The sequence below is a fragment of the Parasteatoda tepidariorum genome, chromosome 9 (assembly GCF_982258835.1).
Source record: "Parasteatoda tepidariorum strain Cologne lab strain chromosome 9, Ptep-v5.0, whole genome shotgun sequence".
Taxonomy (NCBI): domain Eukaryota; kingdom Metazoa; phylum Arthropoda; class Arachnida; order Araneae; family Theridiidae; genus Parasteatoda; species Parasteatoda tepidariorum.
The window spans coordinates 64,534,032-64,548,158 of NC_141763.1; the positions used below are offsets into that span (position 1 = coordinate 64,534,032).

The 14,127-nt window shown below is 32.6% G+C and overlaps 3 protein-coding genes across 5 annotated transcripts; 1 reads left to right on the plus strand and 2 right to left on the minus strand.

The window, feature by feature from the left end:
- The first annotated feature begins 1,984 nt into the window (after positions 1-1,984).
- On the plus strand, positions 1,985-3,253 carry LOC139426132 (uncharacterized protein F54H12.2-like). Its single transcript, XM_071183889.2, has one exon. The coding sequence runs from the start codon at positions 1,985-1,987 to the stop codon at positions 3,251-3,253; it is 1,269 nt and encodes a 422-aa protein (XP_071039990.2).
- Positions 3,254-6,009: 2,756 nt separating this feature from the next.
- On the minus strand, positions 6,010-7,303 carry LOC147804132 (uncharacterized). 2 transcript variants are annotated; one of them, XM_087152018.1, is made up of 3 exons: positions 7,024-7,303; positions 6,635-6,926; positions 6,010-6,535 (listed from the first exon to the last, which is right to left on the minus strand). In XM_087152018.1, the coding sequence occupies exons 1-3, from the start codon at positions 7,294-7,296 to the stop codon at positions 6,246-6,248; spliced, it is 855 nt and encodes a 284-aa protein (XP_087008144.1). In that variant the 5' UTR covers positions 7,297-7,303; the 3' UTR covers positions 6,010-6,245. The 2 variants fall into 2 exon arrangements, with proteins under 2 accessions (XP_087008144.1, XP_087008143.1); XM_087152017.1 differs by having other exon boundaries at positions 6,010-6,926.
- A 130-nt stretch (positions 7,304-7,433) lies between these two features.
- On the minus strand, positions 7,434-13,878 carry LOC139426701 (uncharacterized). Of its 2 annotated transcripts, XM_087152015.1 has the most exons (11): positions 12,623-13,878; positions 11,257-11,340; positions 11,076-11,153; positions 10,777-10,947; positions 9,986-10,687; positions 9,603-9,893; positions 8,785-9,503; positions 8,617-8,697; positions 8,266-8,521; positions 7,819-8,162; positions 7,434-7,736 (listed from the first exon to the last, which is right to left on the minus strand). In XM_087152015.1, the coding sequence occupies exons 1-11, from the start codon at positions 12,650-12,652 to the stop codon at positions 7,439-7,441; spliced, it is 3,054 nt and encodes a 1,017-aa protein (XP_087008141.1). In that variant the 5' UTR covers positions 12,653-13,878; the 3' UTR covers positions 7,434-7,438. The 2 variants fall into 2 exon arrangements, with proteins under 2 accessions (XP_087008141.1, XP_087008142.1); XM_087152016.1 differs by lacking the exon at positions 11,076-11,153.
- Between the last annotated feature and the right edge of the window lie 249 nt (positions 13,879-14,127).

Genomic DNA, 14,127 nt, shown 5'->3' on the forward strand with positions numbered 1-14,127 from the left:
CCTATTAAAGACAAATCAGCCAAAAATGTATTGCCGGCTTTAAAAACTATTTTTAGAGAAAGAAAACCCGAGAAACTGCAATCAGATAAAGGAACAGAATTCACTAATAAACTTGTACAACAATATCTTAAAAATATAGGAGTTCATTTTTTTACAACGAATAATGAAACTAAGTCAAGTATTGTTGAGAGGTTTAACCGCACTTTGAAAACTAAGATGTGGAAATACTTTACAGAATATAACACGAAGAAATATATTAATGTCATTTCAAAGTTAGTACATAGTTATAATCATACTAAACACAGAAGTATAAAAATAGATCCAGTCTCTGTTAATATCGATAATCAAAAAGAAGTTTGGAATACGTTATATAGTGATATAATTAATAATAAAAAACCAAATATAAGTGTTTTTAAGATAGGAGATACAGTTCGAATTAGTAAGTCAAAACTTACATTCGAGAAAGGATATGAAAGTAATTGGACTCGAGAATTATTCATCATCGATAAAATTATCAGAAGAAATCCTGTAGTGTATAAAATAAAAGATTTAAAGAATGAACCAATAAACGGTACTTTTTATGCTGAAGAATTACAAAAAGTAGTTGATTCCGGTTTTTACCCTGTAGAAAAAGTAATCAAGAAAAAAAGAATTAATGGAAAATTACAATATTATGTTAAATTTTTAGGGTACCCAGATAAGTTCAATGATTGGGTGACTGATATTCAAAAAGTATAAATAGTGAAGGCTAATCGTAAGAGATTCATTTTTAAAAATGTCTTTCTACGTGACGTTACCCTCCGATAGTTCTATGCGATTCTTTCCAGATAACAAAATCTCTCATTTTAAAACTCAATTACCTATACCAGTGGATTTAAAAGGTGAATGGGAAGTAGGCCTATCAGAAATCATCTATCCCCATTCTTGGCTTAACGTAAATGAAACTAACAATTATTTTTACTACAAGATTAGTAATGGTAATATCATATCGACTATTAAGCAAACAATTGATGTAGGTTGTTATGAAACAATGTTCGATATTGTATCATCTATACAACTTGCTTTACCTAAAAATCCAAGTCGGTTCACACTTACTTACAATAAAGCTACAAAACGAGTAAAAGTTAATGCGGTTCAGGGATGCAGCCTTCATTTAGAGAATTTAGGTGAGCTGTTAGGATTCCAACGTGAAACAATCATTACGGGTAACATGAAAAGCGATCAGGTTGCGGATGCATGGACTAATTTTTCGGTTTTCTACGTGTACACAGATCTTGTATCCCCCCAAATTGTGGGCGATACGCAAGCTCCTTTACTGCGGATAGTTCGAATAAAAGGACAAGACGGAGAAACTATCAGTCAGTATTATGATAGACCTCAATATTTACCTTTAATGAGACATTCATTTCAAACTATTCAAGTTGAACTCAGACTAAATTCAGGTGACTTTGTACCCTTTGAAAGAGGTAAAGTGATGGTTGTACTGCATTTTCGAATGCGACAAATACTATAAATATGGAGTGTATTTTCAAAAATGATTCATTACAAAATCAGCTACCAAGATGAAAGTACCTTATGTTTCTTGCTCAAAGAAGTTGGAAGACCATTATACTTCTCAAACCGGACATGGTTTGCCATATTATCGAGGTATATCTTACCAAAAAGGCTATGGTCTGGGCGGTATATTTAGACGATTATTTAGAGCAGCTTTACCATACATATATCGGGGGTCAAAAACTATTGGAAAAGAAGCCTTAATCACAGGATCACGTGTTGTGTCGGATGTATTAGCAGGTCAGGACTTGAAAACATCGGCCAAAAATAGAACAAAGGAATCAGGCAAAATATTGGCCAATAAAGCAATTGGAAAAATTCAGTCAATGATCGGTAGTGGTGGATATAAAAGAAAGCGCAAGACAAAGAAAAAAATCATTCCATCAAAGAAACAGAAAGCGAGAGGACGTGATATTTTTGACTCCTAATCATGACATTTCTTTTGAAGGGTTCTCCAGAATGTGTCAAATCTGAACTGGAATTGTTTCATATGCCTGGCACACAAACCGTCATTCAAAGTGGGCAGTGGGTAGAGTTCCATCCATTATCTAATGTATTTGATGGCGGACCCGTAGAATTTCATATATCAGGCTCCGGCGAGGAATTTATTGATTTAAGTCAGACTCAGCTTCACGTGCAGGCAAAAATTTTAAAAAATGATAATACTAATTTAACGAAAGATGACGATATCGGACCCGTTAATCTATTTTTACATTCTCTGTTTTCTCAAGTGGATGTATCATTAAACGACCGCATCATTTCAAATTCGAGCAACACCTACCCTTATAGATCCTACATAGAAACACTTTTAAACCATGGCTATGACAGTAAAACCTCCCAACTCACAGCAGAACTTTATTATAAGGATTCCAATGATGGACTGAAAAAAAGATCAGATTTTTTTAAGTTAAGTTCAAGTGTGGACATGATTGGTTGTATACACAGCGATTTGTTCCACCAAAACAGATTATTATTGAACATGGTAGATATAAAAATAAAGTTGATTCGTAGTAAACCTGAATTTTGTTTGATCGGAAAATCTGGCTATAAAGTTATACTAGATAGAATTTCACTTTTAATAAGAAAAGTGCGTGTAAGTCCTGGAGTAATTTTAGGACACGCAAAAGCTTTAGAAAAAGATACTGCAAAATATCCTATCGATCGAGTTCTGTGTAAAGCGTATTCCATTCCTAAAGGTAACATGTCATTTGTGCAAGACAATGTTTTTGTGGGCCAGATTCCTAAACGACTCATCATAGGATGTGTGGAAAACGATGCATTTCATGGAACATTTGAGAAAAATCCTTTTGATTTTAAACATTTTAATTTAAATTTTATCGCAGTCTACGTAGATGGTCAACCAGTCCCTCATAATCCACTGGAGCTGAATTTTTCGCAAAAACAATATATCAGAGCTTATCAAAATTTATTTATGAGCACTGAACATATGAGAAGCGACAGGGGCAACTTTATTTCTAGAGAAGAATTTTGTGATGGGTATACTCTCTATGCGTTTGACTTATCTCCTGACTTATGTGATGGCGATCATTTTAATTTAATAAAACATAGTAATTTAAGAGTTGAAATGAAATTTGAGAGACCGTTAGAGAAAACAGTGTGTGTCATAGTGTTTGCCGAATTTGAAAACGTCATAGAAATTAACAAATCGAGAGACATCCTATACGATTTTGGAAATTAATGATACACAATGGACGGAAGAAAGATTTATGAAATATTATCGAAAGACCCTACAACAGCATCTAAGTTTAGAGGTGTTTACTCACGAGACTTAATACCCACTTTGCAAGAAAATGAAGCTATCATCGTCAATACAGATGAATCAACTCGACCAGGATCTCATTGGTTAGCTCTATACATGACTGAACAAAAAAAACTGGAATTCTTTGATTCCTATGGACATTCACCACATTTTTATGGACTTGATATTTATAAATTATTTAACATTACTAATGTATGTTGGAATTCTATAACTTTTCAATCACTCACTTCAAATGTATGTGGAGCCTATTGTGTATTTTTCATTTACAAACGTTGTCAGAATCATTCTATGGTTTCCATTCTAAGAATGCTAAATGTTAATAAAAAAAAAAATGATTTTAGAGTGTATCAATTTGTGAAAAAGAAATTTGGTGTACGCTTTGCTTACAAACAATAAAAAAAATATTTTTTTTAAAAAGAAAAATTGTGTTTGTGTTTTTATTTACATACCGTTATTTGCGTTATTTATTTTTAATAAATATTCTCGTTTATTAATCCCCTTGTATAAATTATGGAGTTCCCTAAACTTAGGCATTCGTTCACGTGCATTTTGGCTGGTCCAACAGGATGTGGAAAAAGCCAACTCTGCAAAAAAATAATCGAGTCTAAAATTATTTAACCTTTTCCAAAATCGGTTATTTGGTGTTATGGAGCGTATCAAGCTATGTTTGAAACAATACCGAATGTGACATTTCATGAGGGCGTTCCTTCTGATTTAAATAATATTTCAAATGCATTAATTATTCTCGATGATCTTATGTCTGAATTAGGAAGTAATTCCAAATTAACTCATTTATTTACAAAGTATAGTCATCATCGTAATGTCTCGGTAATTTTTATAGTTCAAAATATATTCCATAAAGGAAAAGAAATGAGAGAAATATCTCTGAATTCTCACTACCTTATTCTCTTCAAAAACCCCCGAGATCAAAGCCAAATTACACATTTAGGTCGTCAGCTCTACCCAACAAAATTGAAATTTTTCCAAGAAGTGTATCAAGACGCGACTTCGAAACCTTTCAGCTACCTGTTAGTCGATTTGAAACCAGATACGGAAGATAACTTGCGCCTGCGCACTGGTATATTACCAAATGATAAAATGATCGTGTACCAGCCGAGATAGTCATTTGTCCATTAACATTAGCGAAGATGAGTAGTGTCTGTGTCTTAGATTTCGAAGGATATTTATTCACTGAAAATCGATTTATTATTAAAGAGCTAGCAATCTTTGATATAAATAACAATCATTTAAATAATTGGACATTTCAACCACCATTTAGTTTCGTAAAGCTAAGGAAGCATGAGATAAGACAATATTTTTTTTATAAAAAATAATACACGTGGATATGATTGGAATTTTGGACAATCGCCCTACATAGAGTTATGTTTCATTTTAAAAGAAATATTTCAGAAATATGAAAAGATTTATATAAAAGGAGAGGAGAAGACAAAATTTATTCAAAGTATTACGAATCGTTATTGTGTGAACTTAGAAACTCTCGGGTGCCCGAAAATCAATGATTTGGTAAAATCACCTGTTAACTGTAATTTTAAACACTTCAGCAGAAATCACTGTGCCTCCATTAAAGCTGAAACATTTGGTCATTTTCTAAAGTATAAATTAATCCCAATTAGGAATGAAACAATCAAATGCGATTGGAATGTCGAACAGTAAGCACTGTTGTCTAGAGGTCTTACAAGCTGTTGCTAAACTGAAATCAAAACGGAAATTCTTAAAACACTGTCCAGCTAAATCTATTAAGAACATTTGTGAATGCGTGCTTAATTTGTTAAAAGGTAACATTCCTCTCAATAAAAAACAAAAAAACAAGCTCTCGCCATTCAAAAGAAGTTTAAGAAAACTTTCTGATAAAAAAGTACCTTTATTCCGTAAGAGGGAAATTCTTGTCCAGCGAGGTGACGGATTTTTAGGATTCCTGATACCAGCTGCCATTACAGCTCTAACATCTTTAATTAATGGAACACGCTAAAAAATTTTTACTTGTTCCAGAAAATAGGTTACAAGCTAATACTGTAGAATATCTATCTGAATTGGACAGGCAAATGCATGATATTATTAAAAATCAAACTATTCCTGAGAATGAAAAAGCAGTGTTATATTTGCAAATTCTTCAAAAGTATGTCAAATTTCCTAACTTTTTGGAAAATAAAAACAAAACAACTGAATCAGTGGTTGATACCTCACCTGAAATGGAAGAAAAGCCTAACGAAATTAAAGAAGAAAATGTTACGGAAAACAGTGATGTAATAGAAATGCAGCTAATGAATGTTATACCTAAAAGTCAAAAAGAGCGAGCTAAAAAGTTTCTCCAATTATTGCAATCTAACAAAGAACTGTTTTCTTGGACTGATAAAGGAGAAATTCTGTACAAACAAAAACTACTCCCTGGAACGAATATCACTCACCTAATTAATAATGTACTTAGAAACGAGAAGAAACAACCAAAAGGGCAACAAGTATTTTTTGAAGCTATAAAAGAAATGAAAATACCTGAAGAATATGTAATTAATAAAAAAGTGTTTACTGACTCACCTCCTGTAACGAGTACACCAGTCCTGTTTGCTAGAAAAAAACGCTGGCTGAAATACTAAGTAACGTGACATATTATGTAACATGGTGTTTTTTTTTTATAAATAAACAAAAAGGAAATAAAATAAAATGTGTCTTTTTACTTTTATTGAAAAACAAAACAAATGCATATAAGTTTTTTTTTTTTTAAATATACTATACCTGTGTCTTTCTTTTCTGTGTATGTGAGTGTAAGTGAATGTTTGCGTAATATTTGTTGGCCCTGAAAAGGGCCCTTTTTTTTTTATAAAATGTGTATTTGTGCTTGCTTGCTTCCTTCTTCTTCTTCTTCCTCCGATACCCTCCTTTTCATCATGGCTCCTCAGTATCCATACGGAACAGTGGAGAAATCAGGTTTTATTACTCTCTTGCTATAGACCATCCTGTACTGTTTTATTTCCTCCTTGTTGAAGACTCTCCTCTTCTTTGAATCTCTGACTATTTTGGTTGGGTTGTAAATGGGGATGGAAGAGCGATCATCTAGATTCGACACTAAACTATAGATAGAATCAAAATTGAGAATAAGACTGTTTTTGAAGTTTAAGCTAAACCCCCTCACTTTGCACACGCTTTTACCACTGTTAGTTATGTAAGAATAGTTTTTCGGTCCCCCTGGAAAAAAAAAAAAGCATAACTTTAAAAAATTTTTATCATGATATAAAAAAAAACAAATCAACATTTTTTTTTTTTTTTTCTCATCGTATAACTTACCAGACACAAATTTTGAAATTGTCTCTCCTCCAAGTTCGTCAGTGAAATCTCCTAAAAAGTTCCCCAAAGGTGGATCATTTGTTCCAGTAGATTCATAAATTATCGAATCGGTGTCAAAATAAAGCACCTGCTCTCCTAAACGGTCGATTTCATCGTACAATTTTAGCCTGGCATGGCAAGTCGTGAAGGCCGTGATAAAAATGTTAGTGCTAGTATCTTGATCGATGAATTCAGCCTTTTGCTTCCACTCCATGGCACAGATATTATCCGTTGGGAAGCACACATCTTGTACCTGCAACAGTAGTTAAAAAATATGATTCAATAAAAAAAAAAAAATGCAATCATAAAAACACCTGAAATGTAATATTTGACAGATTAATAATGCTTACGATCTTAGTGTTGTCACAAAGGAGCTTGTTAAATTCTTCCAAACTGCTAACGAAGTTTAGCATCGATTTTAGAAGGCTCATTCCAAAGCGGCCCCAAAAACTGTTCAGTGCTAACTTGGCAACGGCTCTCTGACCAGGGTTGTACTCAATTCTATCTTTCCTTAGCAGAATTCCTTCCTTCTCAAAATATGTTTTTATATAGTCATCCTTATCGGCCTCTGTCATACAATTCGATGGCCATCCACTTGCTTCTTGCTTTAAACGCAAAAACATATCGATGTATGTGCGAAACAATTCTGTAGATGAATTTTTAAAATGATACACTTCAAAGATCTGAAAAGGAAAAAAAAAAAAAAAAGTAATATATATATATGTATATGAGCATTTTCTTTCCTATTACTAAAAATTTGGTTTCTCAGATAATAATAGTTACCTTTATGATTTTATAACCTTTTTCTACTGCCTTCTTCACTTCTTCTGATACCCAAGTACCAATCAATGATCTTTGATTTTCGTCGTGAGTGCATGGAGTCTTTTGGCTAGATTCACAGCAGGATCTACACAACGGGAACATTAACTTCCCTTGATTCCGATAAGGTAGTACAGGATGATACAATCCATGTGGTGGGAGAATTTTACACTTTATGAAACCAAAATAATTGTTAACGTCATCAAAATTATCCGTGATTATCGCTGGGTGACCAATGGGATATCTGCAACAGATAAATTATAAGCACAAAAAAAAAAATACTAAGAATAAAGAAGAGGATATTAAAAAAAGGCTTTTGGGCTTACCTGCAATATTTATTGCACCATGGATATAGACTTGTAAAATCTATATATTTAGCACTTCCCTCGTATACAAGTTTAACTGCGTTGGTGCGACCACCAAAGAAAGCATCGCGGGGGTTAAGTCGATCAACAATTTCGTGATCTTCCAAAAAGGTTTTTAATTCTGAATTTTTCACCTTCAAATCATTAAAGTCGTGCTCCCATATTTCCTGCAAAGTATATCCTTTTTTTTTCAGTCGATCCGATATTATATTTGTTTGAGTCCTAAGCTTATTCATCGTCTCTCCAGACACAGGATTGACAGCATCGGGATCAAAACATTTCTCACATCCGTGGTAAAAACAGCCCTGTTGATAAAGAAAAAAAATATTTGTTTAAAATCTATATTCTAATATTTCCTTAAAACATTTAATAAATGAGATCAAAGTTTAAACAAAAATAAATACTTACGTGATACTGATATATAGTATTAGTTTCAGCGCAAAAACCGTCTACCTTCAATCCATCTGTAATCACTTCCCCTCGACCATTCAATGCGTGGCTAATATGTCGTCCTTCGGAAACAGAAATGAAATCTAACCATCGTATACTGTCCCGGCTATAGTTGTCACTTGCGTATCCATGAACTGGGACCATGGCGATCGTCTTCGGTGTAATATGTTTACTCCTAAAGCATGCCATACACGAAGCAGCAATTGTTACGTAGCTGAAATTATAAAATTGAATAATCATTAATATATCTAAATATATGATAATAATAATAATAAATATAAAATATTGAAAATTTAAAATAAACTTTACCAAAAAGGATCAACACTGCAAATTTCAATAAATTGTTTCCGGAACTCCAAGCAGCATTGACGTAGTATATCCACATCAGATCTAAGAATAAAAAATAAGATAAATAATGATAAAATACATTGCATATATATGGATCATTATAAACTAATACTTCAAAATAATACTAACAGGCAATATTTCTCCATTTCTTTCCGGAAATCAAAGACGTCATCCTTCTGCTCCTCGTACCACGATAAAAATTTTTGGCGTGTGTCTTTGGACATCATCTCCGGGGTATAAAAAGACTGGTCTGGTATTGTACCTACGTAATTTTGATTCTCAGGAGTGTTGAATAGATGCGGGAAGAAGCCTTTTGCTAGTTCATTCTTACCAAATGTCTTTGGCAGCTTTGAAAGGGACATCGGAAAGAAGCTGTAAGAATCAATGAAACGGATACTTAGTGCTGTAACGAGAATTTGGATGATTTTCGACCCTTGAGGAATTACTTTGGGTTGATACCCCTTTTCCAATAGCCATTTTAAAACAAACTGTCCGTCAAATCCCTTCATGTTGTGGGCGAGCAATGTGTATCCTTTATGTATAGGAGTAAATACATAGTTGCAGAAGTCTGTAAGCGTGTTCTCCCCTTCAAATTTTTTTGTGTTCCCATCTGCATATTGCAAAATGGCATAATTTACAATATGCTCTCCAGTTGCTTGCGTTGTCTCGAAATCGAAGAAAATGAGTTTATCATTATGTTTCTTAGGTTCAACTTTATTCAGGAAACACAAGTGTCCCGGAGGAAAGAATTTCTTGCACGATTTACAGCGTCTTTCGCCGCATTTGTGTTCGCTCTTTGGACATTTCTTTCTCTCTATTACTTTGGAGCATGCCATGCACTGATATATCTAAAAAAAATAAATAATAATAATGAGACATCTTATTTAGTTACAGAAGGAAAACATTTATACAATACGAAAAAAAAAATGAAAATAAACTTTCCATACCGCAGCACAGATTCCTCTGTCTATGTGACTACTATAACATGTAGAAGAGTTACACAACCTGTCACATTGAGTGCATCTTATCGCTGACTCATCTTTGGTACAACTAGATCGTCTACAAACATGGCACACCAACTCACATCTATGAAGCACAAGGCTTTGGAATGGCCTGTAACATGAGTCGCAAAAGTAGTCGGAGGCATAAAAGCCTTTAGGTGAAGTGATGACGTCATAATGAGAGTTATGAAGATAAAGATAAACCGTCTTATTCCTTTTGCTTCCTTTGTAAGAAACCTGAAAGAAAAAACATAGAAAATTACTAATGAATAAAAAAAAATGGAATTAAATACAAGGTAAATAAAAAATATAACGAAATAAAACATCACCTGATGCATTTTTTCACTGCTGATCACAACGACTTGAATATCCAGGTGTCTCTCAAATACCGCTATCTCTGCGTACCCGCACGGGCCTACGGAGACTTGCGTCTCAGCGTGCAACGCTAATGCCCGCCTCTCTAGCAGATTGCATCTTGGATTGCGTAATGTGGAATACTCCAAGTCCTTTTCTAAAATCGCTTTTCCAAGCAAAATCGACATTGCGCAGCAAACTTCTGTGTCGTCTTTAATCCTAATGACAGACGATTTTACAAGTCTGTCGACATCAGGATTGATCACGCGCCTATTTCTCCCAGAACCTGACTCCCTCTTTATTGTCACCACGTTAATTGTGAATCCTTCATCTAATGCTATTTCGTCTTTCGATTGAAGGACTTTGGTGACGCATGCTAAAAAATGTTCGACCGTCATTTCACCGACAGTTTTCAGAGATGTAGAAATTGGACGATCAAGCTTATCGTGGTATAAAATAAATCTTATAAGATCTCCTTGGTTCAACCCACGAGTAGCTTTTGTCAAAACAGTCTGAATTAGCGAAGCCAAGACATCCACCACATCAATTAAAAAAGCACCCCTAGCATGTGCAGGCAATCTATCTACGTCCACGAGGGCTGAAAAATCAATTTCGACTGCACCATAAGTCCGATTTGTTCTTCTACTATTCTCCGTTAGGACGATTGCATCCATGAGCTGAAAAAGAGAAAAAAAAATATTATTATAAGATAATTGATTTGAAAACACCTTTACCTAATTTTTAAATGATATATATATATACTCACATTAAAATTTCCATCAATGACAGGCAATGGTGTCCAAAAACTGGAGGAGGGTCCTGCTACCGGTTCCTCTAATCCACCACCACATTGGTTTACATTGAAAGTATTCTCCACAAACGTTTGAGATGTCTCGCTGAAATCTAGGGGAAATTGAGTGAATACACTCGGAGAATCCTTAAAAAAAAAAAAAAAAAAAAAAAAAAAAAAGCAAACACGGATATCATTGTTGTTTGAAGTTCTGATAAATATTTAAAAACAAATATTTAAATAATACCAAGTAAAAAAAAAAAAATTATAACTACCGGATGATCATCAAAGCTCTTTATTAGTGTTGGTGAAAGGGGATTTTCATCGAATATTTGAGATGTTTCACTCATCACCTATTAATGATAAAAATTGAAAAGCTATTCTAATAAACACACGCACACACACATATATATATATATATATATATATATAGAATAACTGTTAAATAATACATACCTCATCGTCATCCAAAATAAAATCTAATTCCGGTACATCAGGCACAGGATTCTGCTCGAAAATATCCGATGTTTCACTGTGAGCCTAGAAAACCATGAAATAAAATAATTATCAAAGAAATGCTGTTCGTTGGGAAATTGAGAGTCCACTATATCCCCGCCAAATTAAAATCAAATATACGTTTCATCGATCCCATATACTATATTGTAATGCATAACAAATGAGATGAAATACAATCGGTATATAAATGAGTTACAATACGGTAAAACAAAATATTGTTGGATAAAAGAAACAGACTTTAAAAAATAAAATACGATCCGATACGTTAATAAAAAAAAAAAATCCACGTGGTAAAACAAATAACAACAAACAGGCATAATATGGTAAAATCAGCACGTGACAAATATAAAACTTTTAAGAAAGAGAGTTATATAAAATAAATAAGAACAACACGTGGTAAATATTAAATACATTCATTCATCGATAAGATTTTAAGACATGCGGTAAGTTAAAATAAAAATTTTATTACTTTTAAAACAAAACAATTAAAACTTGCCAAAATTAAGAATGATACTAAAATATTAAACACAAATAAATATATAGTTTTACAAAACGCACGTGGTATTTAATATTGTTAAACTAAATTATATCAACTGTAATAATGAATTAAAAAAAAAAATAAAACACGTGAAAAAAATTCAATATAATTCAACTCTCTTGAAAACAATGAAACTTTTAAAAATAAAAAGCACTCTGTAAATATATATATAAAAAAAAAAAAAAAAAAATATTTAAATTTATCACGCGATAAAATAAATAATAATCTTATAAAGCAAATTATAAAAATACAAATGAGTAATAGTTTCATACAATGCACGTGGTAATCAATATTGTTAAAATTAAATTATATCAACTGTAATGATGAATTTAAAAAAAAAGAAAGAAAACCAAAGGAAAATTAATTCCATAAAAATAATTTACTTTTAATAAAATGCAAAAACCGTGGTAAAAAAAAAAAAGTCATATTGATTAGCTAGTTAGTTTTAAATAAAATCACCACGTGCACACATATAATTATAAAAATTTAATCCCATAATAATAATTTAATAAATGTAACACGTGGTAAAAAAAAAGCATATTCATTAGCTAGTAAGCTTTAAATAAAATTAATTTAAAAAAAAAAAAAAAAAAAAAACACCTACATAAAATTAATTCCATAATAATAATTTACATTTAATAAAAGCAACACGTGATATACAAAAATCAGTAAAATATAATTTACTTTTAATAAAAGCAACACGTGGTAAGTAAAAACATATTCACTATAAATCAATACATAAATAAAATAAAAAATAACATTACTTACTTCGCTATTTCGACGCTTGTTAGGTGGCATATCTGCGCACAAATGCGAAACAAAAAAATCACGATAAAAAAAAAATTAAGCTATAAAATTCAACAGAAATTTATGCGAAATAATATGAAGACTACACGCACTCACAAGAACAATCTCAAACTGACCATAAACTGACCGCTGAGGGAATGATTTATACAACGGGTTTCAAACCCCCCCGCTAACATTTCTATCGATACAGTAAACCCCTCCTTGTGAGTTGCTTATAGCTCGCAGGGAGTCATTCATTCGCTATGTTGCCACCGCAGAAAAGAAATAATTTATTCGAAAACCGATACTGTTTCCTTTTCTGCTAAAAAAAAGAAATAAGCAGTTGATGACGCTCAATTTCTCACACCCCTCTACTATAACACATATATTCCATCCATCTCCTGTTGCCACCGCAGAAAAGAAATAATTTATTCGTAAACCAAAACTAATCCCTTTTCTGCTAAAAAAAAGAAATAAGCAGTTGATGACGCTCACTTTCTCACACCCCTCTACTATAACACATATATTTCATCCATCTCCTGTTGCCACCGCAGAAAAGAAATAATTTATTCGTAAACCAAAACTAATCCCTTTTCTGCTAAAAAAAAGAAATAAGCAGTTGATGACGCTCACTTTCTTTTTTTAAACCCCTCTACTATAACACGTTTATTTCACGACCCCCCCACAGAGATGATTGACAGGTGCCACGCCCCCTCCATTGTATTCACTGAGTACCCCTAGCTACTACTGTCTGATTTCAAAAGTTTGTGAATACGAAACTGTTTTCGATTCCATAATTATTACACATCTTATCTTACCTTCAGATCTTCCAGAAATCTTTTGAAAGCAACATCGCTTGCTACAGGCACAACATCTGATGATTTTTAGTTGGTTCTCTTATGAAAAATTGGGAGTGATTCACTTTAACTTTGTGTATGCAAAAAAATGATCAATATTATGACTGATTGTTTGCAAATAAGTGATTAATATTATAAGTGATAAGTTTGTGTATGCGAATAAGTTATCAATAGTAAGAAAGAGAAAAAGTGATTAATATTATCACCTGTTCCCCAGAAGGTACTTAGAATCTGCTATGCATTAGGTAACCCAGTATTAATGCAGTTGACATAAAAATGTTTTATGTAAATTATATATATGCAAAAAATATTCAAGTATTTTTGTTAAGAACCCTACAACCATTTCTATACAATGTAAGTGGAGCAAACATAAAAAATTCTGAACCATATTTCCGTCTAAAAACAAAAGTTAGTTTCTTTCTTACATTTTTAGAAGTTTTCTTTCACTTGCAAGGCTCAGACGTGCATGAAGGCTTTTCCTGACCCTTTTTTAGACACTTTTCAATGAAAAAGAGAGTTAATCCCACATGTGAGCAAGTTTCTCCCAATCTGAAAAAAAAAGTCGTAAAATATTATTAGCTTTGCTGGCCATTTTTTAAACAATTAATATTTAATAAGATTGGAATTGAC

Excerpts from the sequence above, each read along its gene's own strand:
- LOC139426132 (XM_071183889.2), top strand. The coding sequence starts at position 1,985 with ATGACATTTCTTTTGAAGGGTTCTCCAGAATGTGTCAAATCTGAACTG.
- LOC147804132 (XM_087152017.1), bottom strand. The coding sequence starts at position 7,296 with ATGTTTTTGCGTTTAAAGCAAGAAGCAAGTGGATGGCCATCGAATTGT. Across the intron at positions 6,927-7,023 it reads TTTGTGACAACACTAAGATC|GTACAAGATGTGTGCTTCCC; the intron begins GTAAGCATTATT and ends CTACTGTTGCAG.
- LOC139426701 (XM_087152015.1), bottom strand. The coding sequence starts at position 12,652 with ATGCCACCTAACAAGCGTCGAAATAGCGAA. Across the intron at positions 9,894-9,985 it reads GCAGTGAAAAAATGCATCAG|GTTTCTTACAAAGGAAGCAA; the intron begins GTGATGTTTTAT and ends TTTTTCTTTCAG. Across the intron at positions 9,504-9,602 it reads ACAGAGGAATCTGTGCTGCG|ATATATCAGTGCATGGCATG; the intron begins GTATGGAAAGTT and ends TATTTTTTTTAG.